Source organism: Theileria equi, chromosome 1 (assembly GCF_000342415.1).
Source record: "Theileria equi strain WA chromosome 1, complete sequence".
NCBI lineage: Eukaryota > Apicomplexa > Aconoidasida > Piroplasmida > Theileriidae > Theileria > Theileria equi.
Genome location: NC_021366.1, coordinates 2,417,921 through 2,434,214, shown reverse-complemented (window position 1 = coordinate 2,434,214; position 16,294 = coordinate 2,417,921). Strand labels below are relative to the sequence as shown.

The following is a 16,294-nucleotide window of genomic DNA, read 5'->3' as shown; positions in this document are numbered from 1 at the left end:
GACAATCCGTCACCAATGAGACGTGCCATCTGGAAGGTAAATTTCTTCCCGCGTGCTTCTGGGTTGAAAGAAGATGTTATCATGATATAATTCTCTAGCTTCTTCATTGACACCTTGGAATATTTGGCCAACTTTCAGTTCATTCTCCTTTATGAATCCAGGTTTGGCTCGAATGATAAAACGGGGTTCTATTGGATCGGTTGGATCCGTCATTGGATCACTGATGATGGATAAATAGTTGCTTTCACTATATTCTCCTTTACCAGTAAAGTTGCCATCTGCGTCCATCCTACCTCTCTTATCGAGAGTAAAACTTGCACGATTGGAATCATGACCCATTGATGCTTCATCGGGGTCTGGATTTGAATCTTCTCGCAAGTCAACAATGGTACCATTCGAATGGCAATAAACTATGTCAAAGCGACATTCTTCCTCGTAATTAATTTGTTCATTGGGGTACGCAAGATTGTGCTCTTTAATGGCATTTTTAATCTCATTTGTAGTTATTGGTGACCCATAAAACGGATGGAACCAGTACTTGTATCGGTACTCTCCGAGATAACGAGGATTTCTCATAATATCACCCTCGTCACAAACATCATCGAGATAAGGTGTTTTAGTTGTATCTTTGTTATATGTTTCTGAATAATGTATGAATGAGAACGCAGTGAATGGGAATATTACTTTGCGACTGAAACATCTGACTAGGAAAAGAGATGAGACTAGTACAGCTCTTGTAGTCTGTTACAATCTATAAAATTTTCAACGGGTCCATGATGATGTGGTATGTATAAGGAAAATATCGCATCTATAGACTCGGTATAGTGTCCAGCTACTCACTAAATCTAATGTCTTCGTACATCATTCTCAGAGCTTCATCAAATACTCTACCAGCAAGCCCTACCCATTTCTCGTTGCCTCTGCGTTCAAAGCAAAAGTAAAAGAAATAGTCTTTCCTAATATGTAGCCTCATGAGGGAGTGGTCATTTCTGGTGTGTATTTCACAGAGATAACAGATTGCACCTTCCGTAAAGTGGAATATATCATGTCCTTGGTCTAAAATTTTGCCCATAATATGTCCAGGTTTTGTAGCATAGTATCTAGCGGTTATGCTACCAGTTTCGTGTACAATCATGCGGTAATTTGTGCTATCAAAGGTATCGGAAATATCCATCGGAAACTTTGTTGGTTGAGAGGATCCTATTCTGAGTTTATTAATTTTCTGTCCAGGATTCTTCAATTTATGCCATCCAACTTTACGAAGATTGAGACATCCACTTGTCTTTACATTCTTGTAGTATTTTTGAGCCAAACAACCTGAGTGCCTCGTGACAACAACCGCAATTTTTGGTTCATTAGACTTTTGAAAAGTCACACAAGCAATGCATTTGGAACTCCTCTCAATGGCTGCGATCTTATTACTTCCGTCAACGACTTGGGTTACAGTAACACCCGGTGCAGTGAGAAACACTTCTGCTGGAATTCCATCAATGTCTACGTCAATACAGTAGAAAATACTGCTAAGAGGATGTGAAATGTCCAACGTAGCTGACTCTAAAGAGTTTGAGCGACTCCTGGTAGGAAGGGGTGATAGCCTGAGTGGAGAAGTGACACGCGGAGGAAATTGTGAAATGAATACATCGTTTGATTCGTATCCCGTAGCTCCGTCTTCTTTATTCAGTTCGGTAGCGGATCTTCTCGCCAGATTCTCACCTTCCTGGGCGGAGGAACCCTCTACTACTTGATTAGGTTGATCAGTAAGAGCATCATGGAACACATCTTCAGAAGTAGTACTCTGAGTCCTTTCCCTTCTTATTTGGTCCTTTTCATTCCCACATTGGCAAAAATGCAGTATGGAAAGTATATAGAGGATTATGAAGATCTTCATTGCGGCATCCAGAGAGGAGTATAATGCATACAAAATTTCCCCTTTAAAACGACAGGAAATGCTATTAGCACAGGAAATAAAACCCAGAATAGCCAGTAAAAATGAACAGTGAAGAGAAAAACAAGAGTGTGGAAGTGACGTCAGACATGGCCATTCACGGTTACCCCTCTGTACGCCTCTGGTCGTACTGCACTCCTTCTATATTCCACAAAAAGGGGCAGTGACACGTATCTCTATCATTCCTATCACGTCTCCATGTTAAATATAGAAGTTTTTTAGCATGAGAGAAATTATTCCAGTAAGTTAATCAGGTAGTATCCCTTGTCAAACGATCGAATATTTCTCTATTCAGCTATACTAGTGCTTTTATATGCGTGTATTTTATTCTGAAAAAACTATTCAAATATGTTCAGACTCTAAGCAACCCCAGAGTTTTCTGCATGCAGAATCCCTTGTGAGTAGAATTCACTATCATGGGTCTTTAACATATATCTTCGCACCGCGTATTATCCCGGAGATATTTACTATTAAATCCATAAATTTCATAATATAACCCGTAGAAGTGGTTTAGAGGTTATTTTGACATTTCCAAATTCTTTCGGCATCATGGACCCGTTGAAAATTTTATAGATTGTAACAGACTACAAGAGCTGTACTAGTCTCATCTCTTTTCCTAGTCAGATGTTTCAGTCGCAAAGTAATATTCCGAGAAAACCAATAGTATATAAATTAAACAAACCTGAAAGTACATTTTGTAGAGCCCCTTTAATTTCTTGTTCATGAGGACCATCTCCTATATTTTTTGTAACCTCTTTGGTGTATTCTTTAGCTTCTTCCTTATATTGCAAAAACTCCTCCATACTATTTGTCATTTCATCTTGTGGTGTGTCAAACGGTTTGAAAACTTCTAGTAGCATTGGTTTACGCTTTGGCAATGGCTTCTGTGTCATTCCAAATCCGTATCCTTTACCTATACTTCCTCCTGGAGGTACTGGCTTGCAATCTTCTGGCACTGGAGGTCTATCCTCTCCTGTGATTTTGTATTTTGTAGACATTCTGCTATATTTTCCCGCGCTTCTAGCGTCCATAACTTGGAGGATCGCATCCATAGGATATGGTTCACAGAAACGTTCATATTTTCGCTTAGTTCCCATCCCAGATCCGCTTTCTTCCTCTTCAACCGGTTTAAATCTATATCCTATGGATTGCAGTAGCGGAGTTGGGTTGAATGGAATTTCAGATCTCATTTCAGGTATTGTTTTAAAGGGTACAATTCCCTGTAAATTCACAAGTGGCGAAACTGGCAGTCTCATTAACTGCATATTGCACTTGTCGTTTCTAAAGTTTATAATACGAATGTCTACCATACGGTTATTATTATTCAGTCTCCTATTTTTGACCAGCCTAAATAACTCAACAGCCTTGTTTAGACGGTTTATTCTGCTCCTCCTGCTGAGGTATAGACGATGAGCAGGTGCATTTTTCAGAGGATCCAAGGCTTTTCCTGTAATGAATCCAGTATTCCTGTCCATGGTAATATTTCCGCTGCCACTTTTGCAACGGAAACCATCCGATCCGTAGAAGGAATTAAATCTGCGATCACTAGAGGGGATTTCTCGACCGCCGTGTTGTACGTCAGGAGTGTATCCTCTTTTAAGTGCTTCTCCATATCTGGATAGAGAGAGTAATGCGATAAAAGACCAGAGGATAGTCCAGGTGGCCAGGAAGAAGATAGGATTAACCAACCAGCGCCTACACAAACCACAAATCGGCATATCAAAGATATGGTGGAATCAACTTGCCATTATTCTATCCATAAATTCGATTTACCGAGTATAGACCAATCTAGAGCCTCGTGTCAACCCCGTAGAGTGGCTTCTCCTTTCCTTCTTCTCTACTGTGCCGACTTTCGCCATCAATTTCTGCCATCTAATAGTTAAAGGTAGTATTACTGCAATTCCCTGCAGTTTTGGCCATGTGTGATTAAAAGTGGCCAGATAGCGATGGAAGATCCATGTAGGGTCTTATTTGTCATTTTTTGGGGTGTAGTTTATATTTAAAGTTCTAGAAGCGCTAAATTTTTGTTTATTTGGCTCTATTTTATTAAAGGCGAATTCTTTTGTCGACCGAAGGCTCCGCTTCGGTTTGTTTAGGTCCTAGACCAAAGTGCACACTAATTTGTGGCCTTTAGGGGAGGCATTGAATTATTTTTCTATTATTCAGGCTTTAAAAAGGCAAAGGGTGTAAAGGCCCGGGTTTGTGTCTTCAATTAGCGCGGAAGGCTTGCAGAGTCCATTCGGACTCTTCTCTCGGCTTTTACGGCGATATTTCGTTTTTGGTTCACTAAAACCTGGGTTAGGAGTGTAAAGGGACTCAATAAGGGTCTCATGAAACAAGTATAAGTGTAACATAGGACGTAGAGGCTGATCCGGAAGATTCATGGATAGTCTATTCATTCCATCCTAGTCGTCACAAAAGGTGCTCACGGGATTGGAATGTGAGTTTCCTTAGGTTATTCTTGTGAACAATCATCGTTTACGTTATAAATGGCTTGGATGGTCCCACTTTTCAACCCATGAAACGCGCAAGATGGGCGATCAAATGGATACCACTGCAAACCTCTCGCTAGGTTTGCCAATAAACAACTTTAATAATGCAGCAGAGTCAAGCTACTTTGATTATAGTCCCTATTATCCAACCTACAGCTGTTACCAGGATGAACAGGATTATGCTGATCGATTAGCAAACAAAAGGCTCATATACCGGAGCATTCCGTACTATAATAATGAACTAAAATCACTAGAGGATATAAATAGGTCTAGCAGTATTTCAGATCCCATGGTTAACGTGTTTTATGGAAACTCGAATTCCTTAGAATCTCTGCCATCTGACTCATACAATAACAAAGCCTTGAACAAATACAGGGATGTTACACGTCCATCATGTGATGAAAAGAGTGGACCATATGATCGACATTATGAAAGGCATAACGGATATGACAGAAGCAGTCCATACGATAGGCATTATGATGGACGGAATATGAATGGAGATGTAAAAAAGGTTAAGCTCTCAGACTTGATAAAGTTGACGGAAGCAATGCGGGAACTGACTTCACGTTTGCCAATGCCTCCGAGTCCAGAGTTATTGCAGTCTATAAATCCTAGTCTTGCTGCAACTCTACAACTTACATATTTGAAGGCTTATATCCAGAATCAACAGCTGTTACTCGATCTAAAGTCTAGTCTTGAAGGTTCCTTTCCTGTAGACATTAAGTATAATGTAGGAAGTCATAATAGCATTTCTCCCCCTACCAACGATATTGGATTGTCGCTAGCAAAACTCGATGGGCTCTATGATTTGCCAGGTGGACAAGGGGTAAACTGCGTCGATAACCTGCCAAAGATTCGGGATTTGTCACCAAATGAGAATGAAAATAAAGATTTAATGCCGAAAATTAGCGATGTGTCTTGTGAGGACATTGTGGATTTCCAAGACTATATGCAATTTGCCAACGATGTAACATTTCCAGAAATTGAGGATGACTCATTTCATAAACGCAAAATTCTGAGAATTACAAATGGTGAATCAGATGACTTGGAATCTTCAACCAATGACTCAGAGAGTGGCAAAGGTACTAGAATTGGCAAGAGTCTAGCTGGTGGCGATCTTGCAATTGTCGAAGCCAGAGGGGCAAAGACTCCCTTTGGTGGAAATAGGATGGGTGTGAAGGATAAATCTGTGTCTAACAGGAAAATAACCTCTAATGTAAATAGAGTGAAAAAGGTAGCTAGTGGGACAGAAAGTGCAAAAAGAGACTTTCTTGGCAAGGTTCCAAAGGAGTTGAAAAAATTTGTAAAATATGACAGCACTAAAAATTCCTATGTTGCAGTATTTTTGGGTCCAACTGGACTCCGAAAGAGAAAAGCATTTTCAGTTCGCAAATTCGGCGCTGACGGAGCTCTAAAGAGGGCAGAAACGTTTGCATTAGGTTCTTCTGGTGTTATGCTCGCCGTAAAGGAACGAGGGTTGTTAGAGCAGATTTGTACTACTGCGTTGCAACTAAACCCAAAGAGTCGCGAAGACATAAAACTCTACGAACATGCTCAAGCAATGGAACATTGTAGAGGACTTGTGTACTCTTGTGGAGGTCAAATGTGGCTCTCTGTCTACTACAACTCTCTCTCGAAACGTGGTATAAAGGGATTTCTTGTATCAGAATATGGCTTTCAAGGTGCATATGATGCTGCAAAGGCATTTTTGGAAAGCATGGAACATACGGTACAGTCTAAACTTTCTGGTGCCCTTTCATTCTGGCTGGAAAATGAAGGATGTAAGGTACTCTGTCTAGTTGTCCCCTTCAAACCACAATTAAGAAGCATGATTAGACCTGTTAACGGACCTACGGATTCATTAAGTTTTGAAAAGGTCGAAGAAACAAGACTCTGCATTGGCCGATTTGAACTAGATGTCCACGGTGGTTTTGTAAAAACACGCAAGGTCGCACAGGATTGGTGCAATGCAATCAAGGCTGGAACTATAAATGCATTCTGTAATGGTACAGATACTGGAAATGGAGGCATCGATGCATCAAAACTTCCGGGTGTTGTTTATGAATCGTTTATTGATTGTTGGATCGCTAATTGTAACGGAAAAAGTAAACGATTCTATGTTAAAACTTTGGGGACATCTGAAGCACGCAGAAGAGCCATACACTATCGTAACAATTTCTTGAACACTCAAGAATGTTAAATCTTTGTTGTTTTTGTATTATTGAATTGTAGTAATTCTTTTAGAAATTTTTGCGCGTGAAATTTATAAGGTGGTAAAATTGGGGAGTCGCAAGATTAAGCTTATCTAATTCGCCGTAACTATAATTAAAGTCACTGCATACTATATGTTCCTTCGATCGTCTGTATATATCATTCCACCAACATGCATACTCGCTTTAATGTCACTATAACTCTAGGAAGTCATCTGTGAGATTATACCGAATGTATTCCATGGTCCATTGTTTGTGAAAAGAGCAAATCAGCACTGTCAGGTTGTTCAGCATGCTACATGTAACACTAGTATATACTATATAGCACTTTCCTCTGAAACCCGTGCTTTCATATTATGCGATAGTTTCGTACTCAAAAATTATAAAGATGAGGAATATTGGTCTGGAGAATGGCAAATTACCCATAAAATAAATGTACGTGTACTTTATAACAAGAAGATAATAACATATACTATTAGGGCATCCAGCCAATGGCCGCCAGTTATTCATACATACTAGAGTTTTACACTCAAAGTATCATCCACAAAGTTGCACTTGCAAATGCATATTACAACTGCTTATAAAGAAAATCCATCTAAAATATACTTGCGTACTGCCTCTTTAGTTTTTGCCTTTAAGAATATCCAAAAGTATCTAGTTGTCTGTTATATACCCCCTAAAATAATAATGATCCACATGGAAGCTATCCACCGTCCAAGATGTTTTTGGAACCTATTTCTATGGTTCATCAGTTATCACAAAATAGCTGCATTAATGCGGTTCCCACTCGTAGAGACTTGGTAACAATGTAGCCATGATTTGTCCCTGTGAGCTTCATGTAGCCGCTAGGCTACTAAAGATTCTACTCATTCGCCATGTAATATGGAATATCTTTCAGAGTAGTGAATGGAAAGTTTAAGAGACCACAAATTGAACCCCCAGGAATCATACAGCACAAGTTCAACATTCCATACTTTCCCATATATCTCATGCAGAGTTGTACAAGCTAAAATGCATACTTGCACATTTTTAAGCTTCATAGCCCACTTGTCTATTGTGTACTCAGGACGGGTTCTCCACTCAAAACCCTGGAATCAGCTTTTCCTCTAAACGAGTCAAAGTTCTGGATAAATTTCTTGGCAACATCCACAATCTGTGCATGATATGCCTCACGATTTCCCCAACCAAGTTCCTGATGCAATACATCCTCTGGAATGCCGGGAATTTCCACAGGTACCTCAAGGTTGAAAACGGGTACCTGTGTATAACTTGCCTTCTCCAAACTTCCATCATGAATTGCGTCAATGATCTTCCTGGTATACTTAAGTGGGATCCTTTGTCCTGTGGGAGAATCACATGGACCCTTAATCCAACCGGTATTAACTAGCCAAACGTTCGAACCATGTTGTTCTAACTTCTTCTCCAAAAGCTTTGCATATACCATTGGATGCATCGCCAAGAAGGGTCCAGCGTAGCATGCGGAGAAAGTAGCTGTTGGTTTTGTTATACCGATCTCAGTTCCTGCCATTTTGGTTGTGTAGCCACTCACAAAGTGATACATGGCCTGAGCAACCGTCAAGCGGCTGACTGGTGGCAGAGCTCCAAAGGCATCACAGGTCAGGAATATGATGTTGTTTGGGTGTTTGTTGACTGTAGCAGGGATGAGAGAATTCGCAATGAACTCAAGAGGGTATGCACAACGAGTGTTCTCCGTAATAGTTACATCAGAATAGTCGACTTTGTGAGTTTTGAGGTTGTATACAACGTTCTCGAGCACAGCACCAAATTTGATAGCATCGAAGATTTCAGGTTCATGATCCTTGCTCAAATCCTTGCACTTAGCATAGCAACCTCCCTCGATGTTGAATACACCATCATCAGTCCAGACATGCTCATCGTCTCCAATAAGCTTTCTAGTTGGCTCTGCAGATAGTGTCGTCTTTCCTGTGCCGGATAGCCCAAAGAATAACGTTACTGTTCCATCATATCCTATATTGCAAGAAGAATGGAGAGGTAAGAGGCCACGTTGTGGGAGGATGTACATCATGAGGGTCAAAACACCCTTTTTCATTTCACCCGCGTACTCAGTGCCCAGAATTACCATTTCCATTGTTGCATAGTTTAGACAAATCGAGGTTGTGCTTGTTACTCCTAAGAATTTATGTAATAGTGAAATGAATGTATGAATGTGTATTGAAGCTTAATGAGGTTGATAAATGAGCATAGGGTTGTAGGAGTGTGTTTCTCTAGTAGTGCCCACTGATAGATGCCCATCCGTAATAGTACTCCATTAGACCAACTACTCAGTACATATTCCCTAGGAACATATAGAGTATCTCCATAGAGTCTCAAATCTGTCTAACCCATGGGTCTCCATTATGACTCTTATAGTATTTGAATCCCTCGAGACCAACTAATCCAGATACAACGCCAACACCGGTCAAGACAGTAGGAATAGATTTTTCAGGCTTATCCCAAAAAGAAGGGTTTTGACCAGGAGAATTTCCTTGGCCATGAGGAAGAGCAGTTCCAGCTTCAGCACCAGAACGAGCTTGAGGTTCAGAAGCAGATTCTTTAGCAGCAGGAGATTGAGTACCTTCAGAATGAGAATCTCCATCAGCATTACCACTAGCTTCATCAACAGCAGATCCAGAAAGTCCAGGAGCGGTATCACCGGGGCCTTTAGCTTTATCATTAGGATCGGGCTTTTTAGGAGAAGTACCTTGTTCTTGAGCTCTAGCTTCTTTGCCACCAGCATCAGCTTTATATCCTTGTCCTTCAGATTCTTCACCTCCAGTACGTGTTTCTCGTTCTGATTGTTGTCCTTGTTCTTGTAGTCGTTTAGCAGTCTCTTTAGGACAGTCTTTCAAGCCACTATTACTGTCTCTTAGTTTACTAACAACTTTATTCCAGTGGGTACAATTATTAATTGTTTCGGGTGTTACACCATCGAGTTCATCAGCTTTTTCCCATTGTTCATCTTTACCGCTACTATTGCTATTAGGCTTCCGATACCATCCTTGAGCTGAGCCTCTATCAACATAGATAAGTACTGGACCATTCCTTTCACAGTAGAAGGCATAGATAGCAACAGGACCCATGATTGGAAGATTCTGTTTACTTAGGGTTATCTTTATTTCAGTACCTTGATTCCATTGCGAAGAAAACTTTATCTTTGCCAGCTTAGTATCACCACTGGAAATGGAATGTTTAGAGTATTGAATGGAACCCGCTGGAACTATCTCCTCGCTAACTGTGACCTTTCCTTGATCACCTTTTTTCTTATGGTAAATGCAACAGTATGACCCTGATACACCCTTGCCAAGGTTCATGGTGACAAGACTGTCACGAAGGCATCTAACATTGTCGAGTTTAGTTGTAAGATCCTCAGTAGGATAAACTCCTATCGAATCGCTATAGAATCCATAAACATCATCAACTTCTTTCCAATCAGTTCCATCTTTGTCTTTGTTGTAAAACCACCTAGAAACAGTTCCACCTTTTTGTACAAACTGGAGCATTAGTGGGATATTGTTACTTTGAGAATCCGCATGTGAGAACATTCTAACCCTAGATACTGCATAACTCCTTGGAAGATCAATACCGTTGGTACTTTGTCCTCCAAATGTTACTCTTGAGATCTTGGTACCATTATCAAGATAATCATTAGAGTTATGATTAACAATGTATTCTTGAATAGTGTATTCTCCTCCTGGAGGAGCAGGTCTTGGGCTAGGACCTCCTATATTTCTAGTCTTTAGACAAGTAGAATTGCAACCTGGAGCGTGATCTTTTGTAGGATTCTGTATATCAAAAGGCACCGCACCATTCCTTTTACAATTATTCTCGTCTAGTAATTGGGCAAGTTCTTTATTTTCATTACCAGCGTTCGACCAATAACTTTTTCCTGCACTTATATAAGAATTGGAATAGTAATCTGGAGGACTAGTACCTTTTTTCTTAATTCCAATAAGAATAGGTTTACCAAGATGATCCTTCCAAAAGTATACTGCTACCTCCTTGACATTAGGTACAGGATCTCCTTTTATAGTTTGCCTATTCCTTAAATTGGTCTGGAGAGTAAATGTTTGTTCACTGGCATTCCTAAGTTCATGGGTGTATCTTATAAATCCTATGGCACCAGGGATACTATCGTCCTTTTTTGCGACAAAGTCACCATCCCTAGTGCAGTTGCATGGTCCATTATTTTCTCCACATTTTTTCTGCAAATTTAACTCGAGTGTGTATACATTACTCATCCTCCATATTTATAGTTCCACCTCCGTTTAAACCTTCGCAAGTACAGTCTACATCTCGATCAAGTGTTTCCTCCATTAGTTCCCCTCATCCATACATTCATTCTCCCTCACAACTAGCTCACCGTCAGAGATACTATCCACAGAACAAGATGAATGACTATCAATACGGTCCTCAGTAGTACAGTATGGATGGTCTATGGAGTAAACTTTTCTACTGCATAGGCTCCTGTTGGTCGCCATAGTAACCACTTAATCACACCGCTAATACTCTTTCGCTATGCTCATGCTCATCCACCTTATGGTGAACTTGCAATCCACCCTCCGGCTAAAGCCTTTGGTCGGATACTCACATGTACATCAACTAACCTGGTGTTGTTTTATTGGCTTCACAGGGTCCAGCATTGTAAATTGTAAAGTCTGGCACAAAATTCACCAAATCCTTTGCTTCTGGTACAATGAGCAAATTATGCATAAAAAGTGCATGATATGCTCTGGTACTCACAATCCTAACCTTTACCCGGTGTTCCTCACTCCATCCAGCAAATGCATCAATGACATATACCCTATCCTGTTGATTGATGTAGTCCAAGGCAATTCTCTTGTTAATTTCAAATGATTTGTCCTCAATTGGAATGTTCACCGATTCCCACCAAACCTTGTCTCTGGAATCGGCATCCAAAACGGTTCTCTTGTCGAGGGGGGACCTGCCAGTCTTTTCTCCAGACAAACATGCGAGAGCGCCGGTGGATGTGAGCACAGTATGTGGTTCAAATCTCAATGCATGGTGATAAAGCGAGGCCACGCATGGGTTGTACCAAATCTTTTCAGTGTCCAATTCTCCAAAGTCACGGCTATTTTGTCTCAAAAACAACCTCTTTTCTCTGTCTAGCTCTTCCTGTAGTATCCTGGATGTCTCAGTTTTCGATGTCTCCATGCGGTCAGATTCCGTCAATACATCGATGGAAAGAGGTAGATTCGCAGAGGTTGCTTTTGAGGTATCCAGAGGGGTCATAAAAGTCTTGGAGGCTCCTATCAAGCCATGATCGACTTTCGCTTCCGGGTCGATTAGAGTATTACAGGGGGCTAAAACACGACTTTGAGTTATCTTTGCCATGATTCCTCAAGTTACAGCAACGTAGAGGTCCTATATGGGTTATTTCTAAAGGCGCCTAATAGCCAAGCTCCTTCCGCTAGCTTGGTCCTAAAGCTCGAATTTAAGCTCACCGTTGGCTCAAATACAAGAGTTGATACCTTGTATTTCGCAGCTCCTATCAGTCACTACTAAAGCTAACTGCGTTCACCTTCCTAAGGGCGATTGGAGCGCAGTACCAACGTACAAGATGGAAAATGAGTAGTGGCCAATAAATTGGCCTAAATTTTCGTCTATTTTGTATCTCTTTGTATGAAAACTGAGAGCTGACCGCGCGGCCAAATAAGAGCAAAGCATCGTGAGGCTCGCCACGCGTACGCCCGGCCCTAGAGACAGTTGCATTTGTCTGGACCTATTACTGGCCAGTATATTCGCATATTGCTGTTGTTTTCTACCACTAGATACTCTAGGAAGGTGGAGAGGAACAAGGAAAGCCACAAATTGGCCAGCTGTGTATGCTAGCTAACGGCGAGCTCTGTATCCTGGATTTGGAAGCAAAGTTTAATTGTAGCTCGTCGGAGGTAATATAAATGAATCACATAGAAGCCATAAAGGCTGTAAAAGGCTATCGATAGAGACGTTAGACAAAAGGTTTGACTTGGCCTGGATAGCGGACAGTTGGTGGACCTAGGCAGCCATAGGTCTAAACGAGTACACCTTGCGATTATTTCATTCTGAGTCTGCAACTGAAAGGAATTTTTGGAGGACGGGTTTATCTCTGCCAAGAAGACGGACCTACATCTCAGGAAGGAGACTTTTGTGCCATACACTAGTCCAACCATCTAGAAAATGGGAAAGACATGGGTGACCTCGCCAAATGAGCCAATGGACACGGCAGTTCGTTCCTTCTGGAAGGCTTCTGGAAGGAGTAATGTAAAAAAGATTACCCGGGAGGTCTTTTTCCGAAGGGATATTGGCTGTGGAGTCGATTCTTGTACCGAGTGTACGCCATCAGAAATGCAAGGTAAGAATATGCAGTAGAGAAGTTTACTCCATAGACCATCCATACTGTACTACTGAGGACCGTATTGATAGTCATTCATCTTGTTCTGTGGATAGTCTTTCTGACGGTGAGCTAGTTGTGAGGGAGGATGAATGCATGGATGAGTAGGGAGTAACTGGATGAAGATAGACTATAACATAGTTTAAGACATGTAAGGTAGGAAGTTAGGAAGGTAGCATTATGAATGTCATCAATAGGTGTAGATATCAAGCACAAATGCCAACAGAATGATAAGAAAGTAAAGGGTAGAGGTACAAAAAAAACATGTATCAAGCATGGTTTGCAGGCATCATTGAGAAATGTCTACAATGAAGTCAGGGATCCAGATTACAAAGTGTGTCATCATAAGAGTGACATAACTATTATCCGTCACTTAAAATATGGTGGACAAGAGCTTACCATTTCAGGTGGATATGCTGACCTTACTACTCAGCACACCGAGATAACTGAAGTATTTACCTACTACAGTGCCAAGTATGACAGTGGTAGGTATATAGATAAACCTCTCTTACTCAGACTTAAAGAATACAAACAAGAAAAGTATCACTGGTATGAAAACACTGGAGATCCTTTAAATAATAAGTGGAAGGAGATCCCAAATGGAAATACGTTTTATGATGAATATGGCAATCCAACTCCAACATTTAAAAGTGAATTAGACAAGCTCACCTGTAAACTCCACGAGCTTCATAGCATCAATATAAAGAATGTTGATGGAAAATACCCTTGTCCTGTCTGTAAAACATACAAGGTTAAAGTTACTAAAGAGAAGAGTGGTGTTCCTGGATATATCAAATACAAGTATGAGTACAATAGTAAGCCATACTCCGTTAAGTATGACGGTACTGTTCTTAAATGGAGAACTAGCAAATATGAAAGTGGCTATGATGAAACATTTTCACTCACTATGGAACCCCCTCACCTTATTGTATATTACCAGGATAAAGATGAAAATCGTACGAAGCCTCTTATGTTGGAGGTTGCTCTAGGAAATATGGAACTAGGTGTTGGAACTATGAAAGTTCCTCTAGGTAATGATGGCTATCCTAACAATGACAAATGGACTATGATACTGCCTAGAAATGGTGGTTTTGAACTCACAAATCAGGAACTTGAAGAACAGCTTAAAGAACAAGAGACTAGCAAACCTGATACTGACGCTGGTGAAGATGCTAGTGATAGTAAATCATCAGCCAAACCTACTCCAGAAAAGCCCAATAAAGAGGAAGATGAAGAAGATGAGGAGGAGGAGGAGGAAGAAGAAGAAGAAGAAGAAGAAGAAGAGAGAGAAGAAACTCCCGCAATTCCCATTCTACCCCAAGCTCTAGCACAAAACCCACCAGTAACCATCAAGCTGGGTGTAAAGCCAAAAGGTAATGAAGATACTACTTATACAAATGGTAAGGTTACCATTGAAATCAAAAAAACCTCTGAACCTCCTGGATCTAATTTCTACAAGTACACCCATAGAGACTCTACCGGGGAACCATTCACACTAAAGGAAGTTAAAGACGATAATAGCATCCAAATTCCGGGGATTATTCAGACCCATAACGTTGACAGTGTTTCCGCCTATTACTGGACTGGTAATACTGATAAGGCACTCATAGTAGGAGTCACTGCTAGTGCTGGAGGAACTACCTATTATGCCAGGATTAGTAGTAGTACTGGTTGGATTGGACCACTTAATAACAATACTCAACCTCCATTAAAACATGGTGAGCTGCTTGAGCAGACACTTGACGACCTAGTCTGTGAGAATTACGATGGAGTTACTATGGATATATCACATGATGCTTCCCATAGCGTATGGAATGGTAGTAAGCGTTATTGTTGCGGTTTCCATGAAAAGCAGAATGGTGGTAAAGGTGGAAAAATTACTGTTAGTAAGAGGCCACTTCCAGCTCTCCATAAAATCCAATATTTCAAACACTCTATTTCCCGCGGAGATAGACTATCAGGCATTAAGTATTATCCTAATGGCAATACTAGTGCTCAAAGAAAGAGGATCAAATTAAAAGGTCATGACTTTCCCATCCCCGGCCCACTAAGTGTCTCTGTATTCAACTGCGGAAAGAAACCAGTACTTATCTACGTAGAGTCAGGTGGTCCAGGTTATAAAGCTACAGGTTGGTACAAGCCAGATAGTTCTGGTGATGATTCTCTATGGGTAAAACTCGAAAATGGACTTAACGAAGCGCCATATAAAATCAAAACCTGTGGTAGTGAAGACTTTAAAAAACTTGCGGAGGAACTGAGGGAGGGTAGATGTGACAACTATGGAGTATGTACTCTTCCTCCACAACAACCACCACCTCCTCCTGCCCCTGCACTCTCTTCAATTACTGAAGCCCCTAGTGGTTATAGTAATTATGGTCAAGTTGGTGAAAGAAACTCTGGTGAACCTGGAGGACTTGCTCCTGGTGATTGTAGATCTATCCAATCTACTCTTCCTAATGGTGCTTTCCTTACTAATTGTGATGATAGACATGTGGCTGCTGTTCTATCTGCTCCTGGTGAAGTCAGAGAGCAAGCTAAAGAAGGGCCATCTCAGGTCTCTGAACCTAAAAAACCTGTTGGTCCTGACCCCATTCAACCCTTATTTCAACAAGAGATTGGTGGTATTCCTAGATCTGGACCTCAAGGTGAAGATGGTAAAACTACTGAAGCTGGTGATGAAAAAGGTATTCAAGAAACATCTGTTACTATTTCTGTTCCTGATGCTGGAGGACATGCTGATATTGGTGCTAATACTGATGAACATAAAGAGAAACAAGAAGAAGAACCTACTGGTAAATCTAGAGATGGTGAGGAAGAATCTGATGAAGATACTGAAGAGAAACCTAAAGTACAAGTTTCTCCTTCATCCTCATCTCCAGTCCTAGCTGATCCTGTTCCTCCTTCTCAACCTTTTACTGGTGCTGAGCCTTTTGCTTTCGCTACTCTTGGATATGCCTTATCGGGGACTCTTACCGGAACTGCCGCAACATTTTTTGGAGGATGGAAACTGTATAATCGCTATAAAGGCGACCCTTGGGTTAGACAGATATGAGACTCTATGGACTCCCAATTATAAATAAAATACAAACAGGATGATGTAGATGAACTGTTAAACTCGTTTCCCTTTCCTACACTAGGGCACACTGATTACTACATGCTCCACTATATATTCTTCACTAATACATCTATACACCAATATTTAGGTACAGTAGATGGAACTAAACCAGTTTTAATC

The 16,294-nt window shown here is 40.8% G+C and overlaps 7 protein-coding genes across 7 annotated transcripts, besides 1 other annotated feature; 3 read left to right on the top strand and 4 right to left on the bottom strand.

The window, feature by feature from the left end:
- Positions 1–9: 9 nt before the first annotated feature.
- BEWA_028970 (hypothetical protein) lies at positions 10–3,663 on the bottom strand (the record flags this gene model as incomplete). The annotated part of the gene is made up of 2 exons (XM_004829656.1): positions 10–641; positions 2,628–3,663. The coding sequence occupies 2 exons, from the start codon at positions 3,661–3,663 to the stop codon at positions 10–12; spliced, it is 1,668 nt and encodes a 555-aa protein (XP_004829713.1).
- Positions 3,664–4,489: 826 nt separating this feature from the next.
- BEWA_028960 (hypothetical protein) lies at positions 4,490–6,637 on the top strand (the record flags this gene model as incomplete). The annotated part of the gene is made up of 1 exon (XM_004829655.1): positions 4,490–6,637. One exon carries the CDS (start codon positions 4,490–4,492, stop codon positions 6,635–6,637), a length of 2,148 nt encoding a protein of 715 aa, XP_004829712.1.
- A 471-nt stretch (positions 6,638–7,108) lies between these two features.
- On the bottom strand, positions 7,109–8,757 carry BEWA_028950 (phosphoenolpyruvate carboxykinase ATP, putative; the record flags this gene model as incomplete). The annotated part of the gene is made up of 1 exon (XM_004829654.1): positions 7,109–8,757. The coding sequence occupies one exon, from the start codon at positions 8,755–8,757 to the stop codon at positions 7,699–7,701; it is 1,059 nt and encodes a 352-aa protein (XP_004829711.1). The 3' UTR covers positions 7,109–7,698.
- A 238-nt stretch (positions 8,758–8,995) lies between these two features.
- BEWA_028940 (hypothetical protein) lies at positions 8,996–10,906 on the bottom strand (the record flags this gene model as incomplete). The annotated part of the gene is made up of 1 exon (XM_004829653.1): positions 8,996–10,906. One exon carries the CDS (start codon positions 10,904–10,906, stop codon positions 8,996–8,998), a length of 1,911 nt encoding a protein of 636 aa, XP_004829710.1.
- A 361-nt stretch (positions 10,907–11,267) lies between these two features.
- On the bottom strand, positions 11,268–12,020 carry BEWA_028930 (phosphoenolpyruvate carboxykinase, putative; the record flags this gene model as incomplete). The annotated part of the gene is made up of 1 exon (XM_004829652.1): positions 11,268–12,020. The coding sequence occupies one exon, from the start codon at positions 12,018–12,020 to the stop codon at positions 11,268–11,270; it is 753 nt and encodes a 250-aa protein (XP_004829709.1).
- An 825-nt stretch (positions 12,021–12,845) lies between these two features.
- BEWA_028920 (hypothetical protein) lies at positions 12,846–13,167 on the top strand (the record flags this gene model as incomplete). Its single annotated transcript, XM_004829651.1, has 2 exons — positions 12,846–13,020; positions 13,055–13,167. 2 exons carry the CDS (start codon positions 12,846–12,848, stop codon positions 13,165–13,167), a joined length of 288 nt encoding a protein of 95 aa, XP_004829708.1.
- Positions 13,168–13,243: 76 nt separating this feature from the next.
- On the top strand, positions 13,244–16,111 carry BEWA_028910 (hypothetical protein; the record flags this gene model as incomplete). Its single annotated transcript, XM_004829650.1, has 1 exon — positions 13,244–16,111. One exon carries the CDS (start codon positions 13,244–13,246, stop codon positions 16,109–16,111), a length of 2,868 nt encoding a protein of 955 aa, XP_004829707.1.
- Positions 14,280–14,353: a microsatellite.
- Positions 16,112–16,294: the final 183 nt, after the last annotated feature.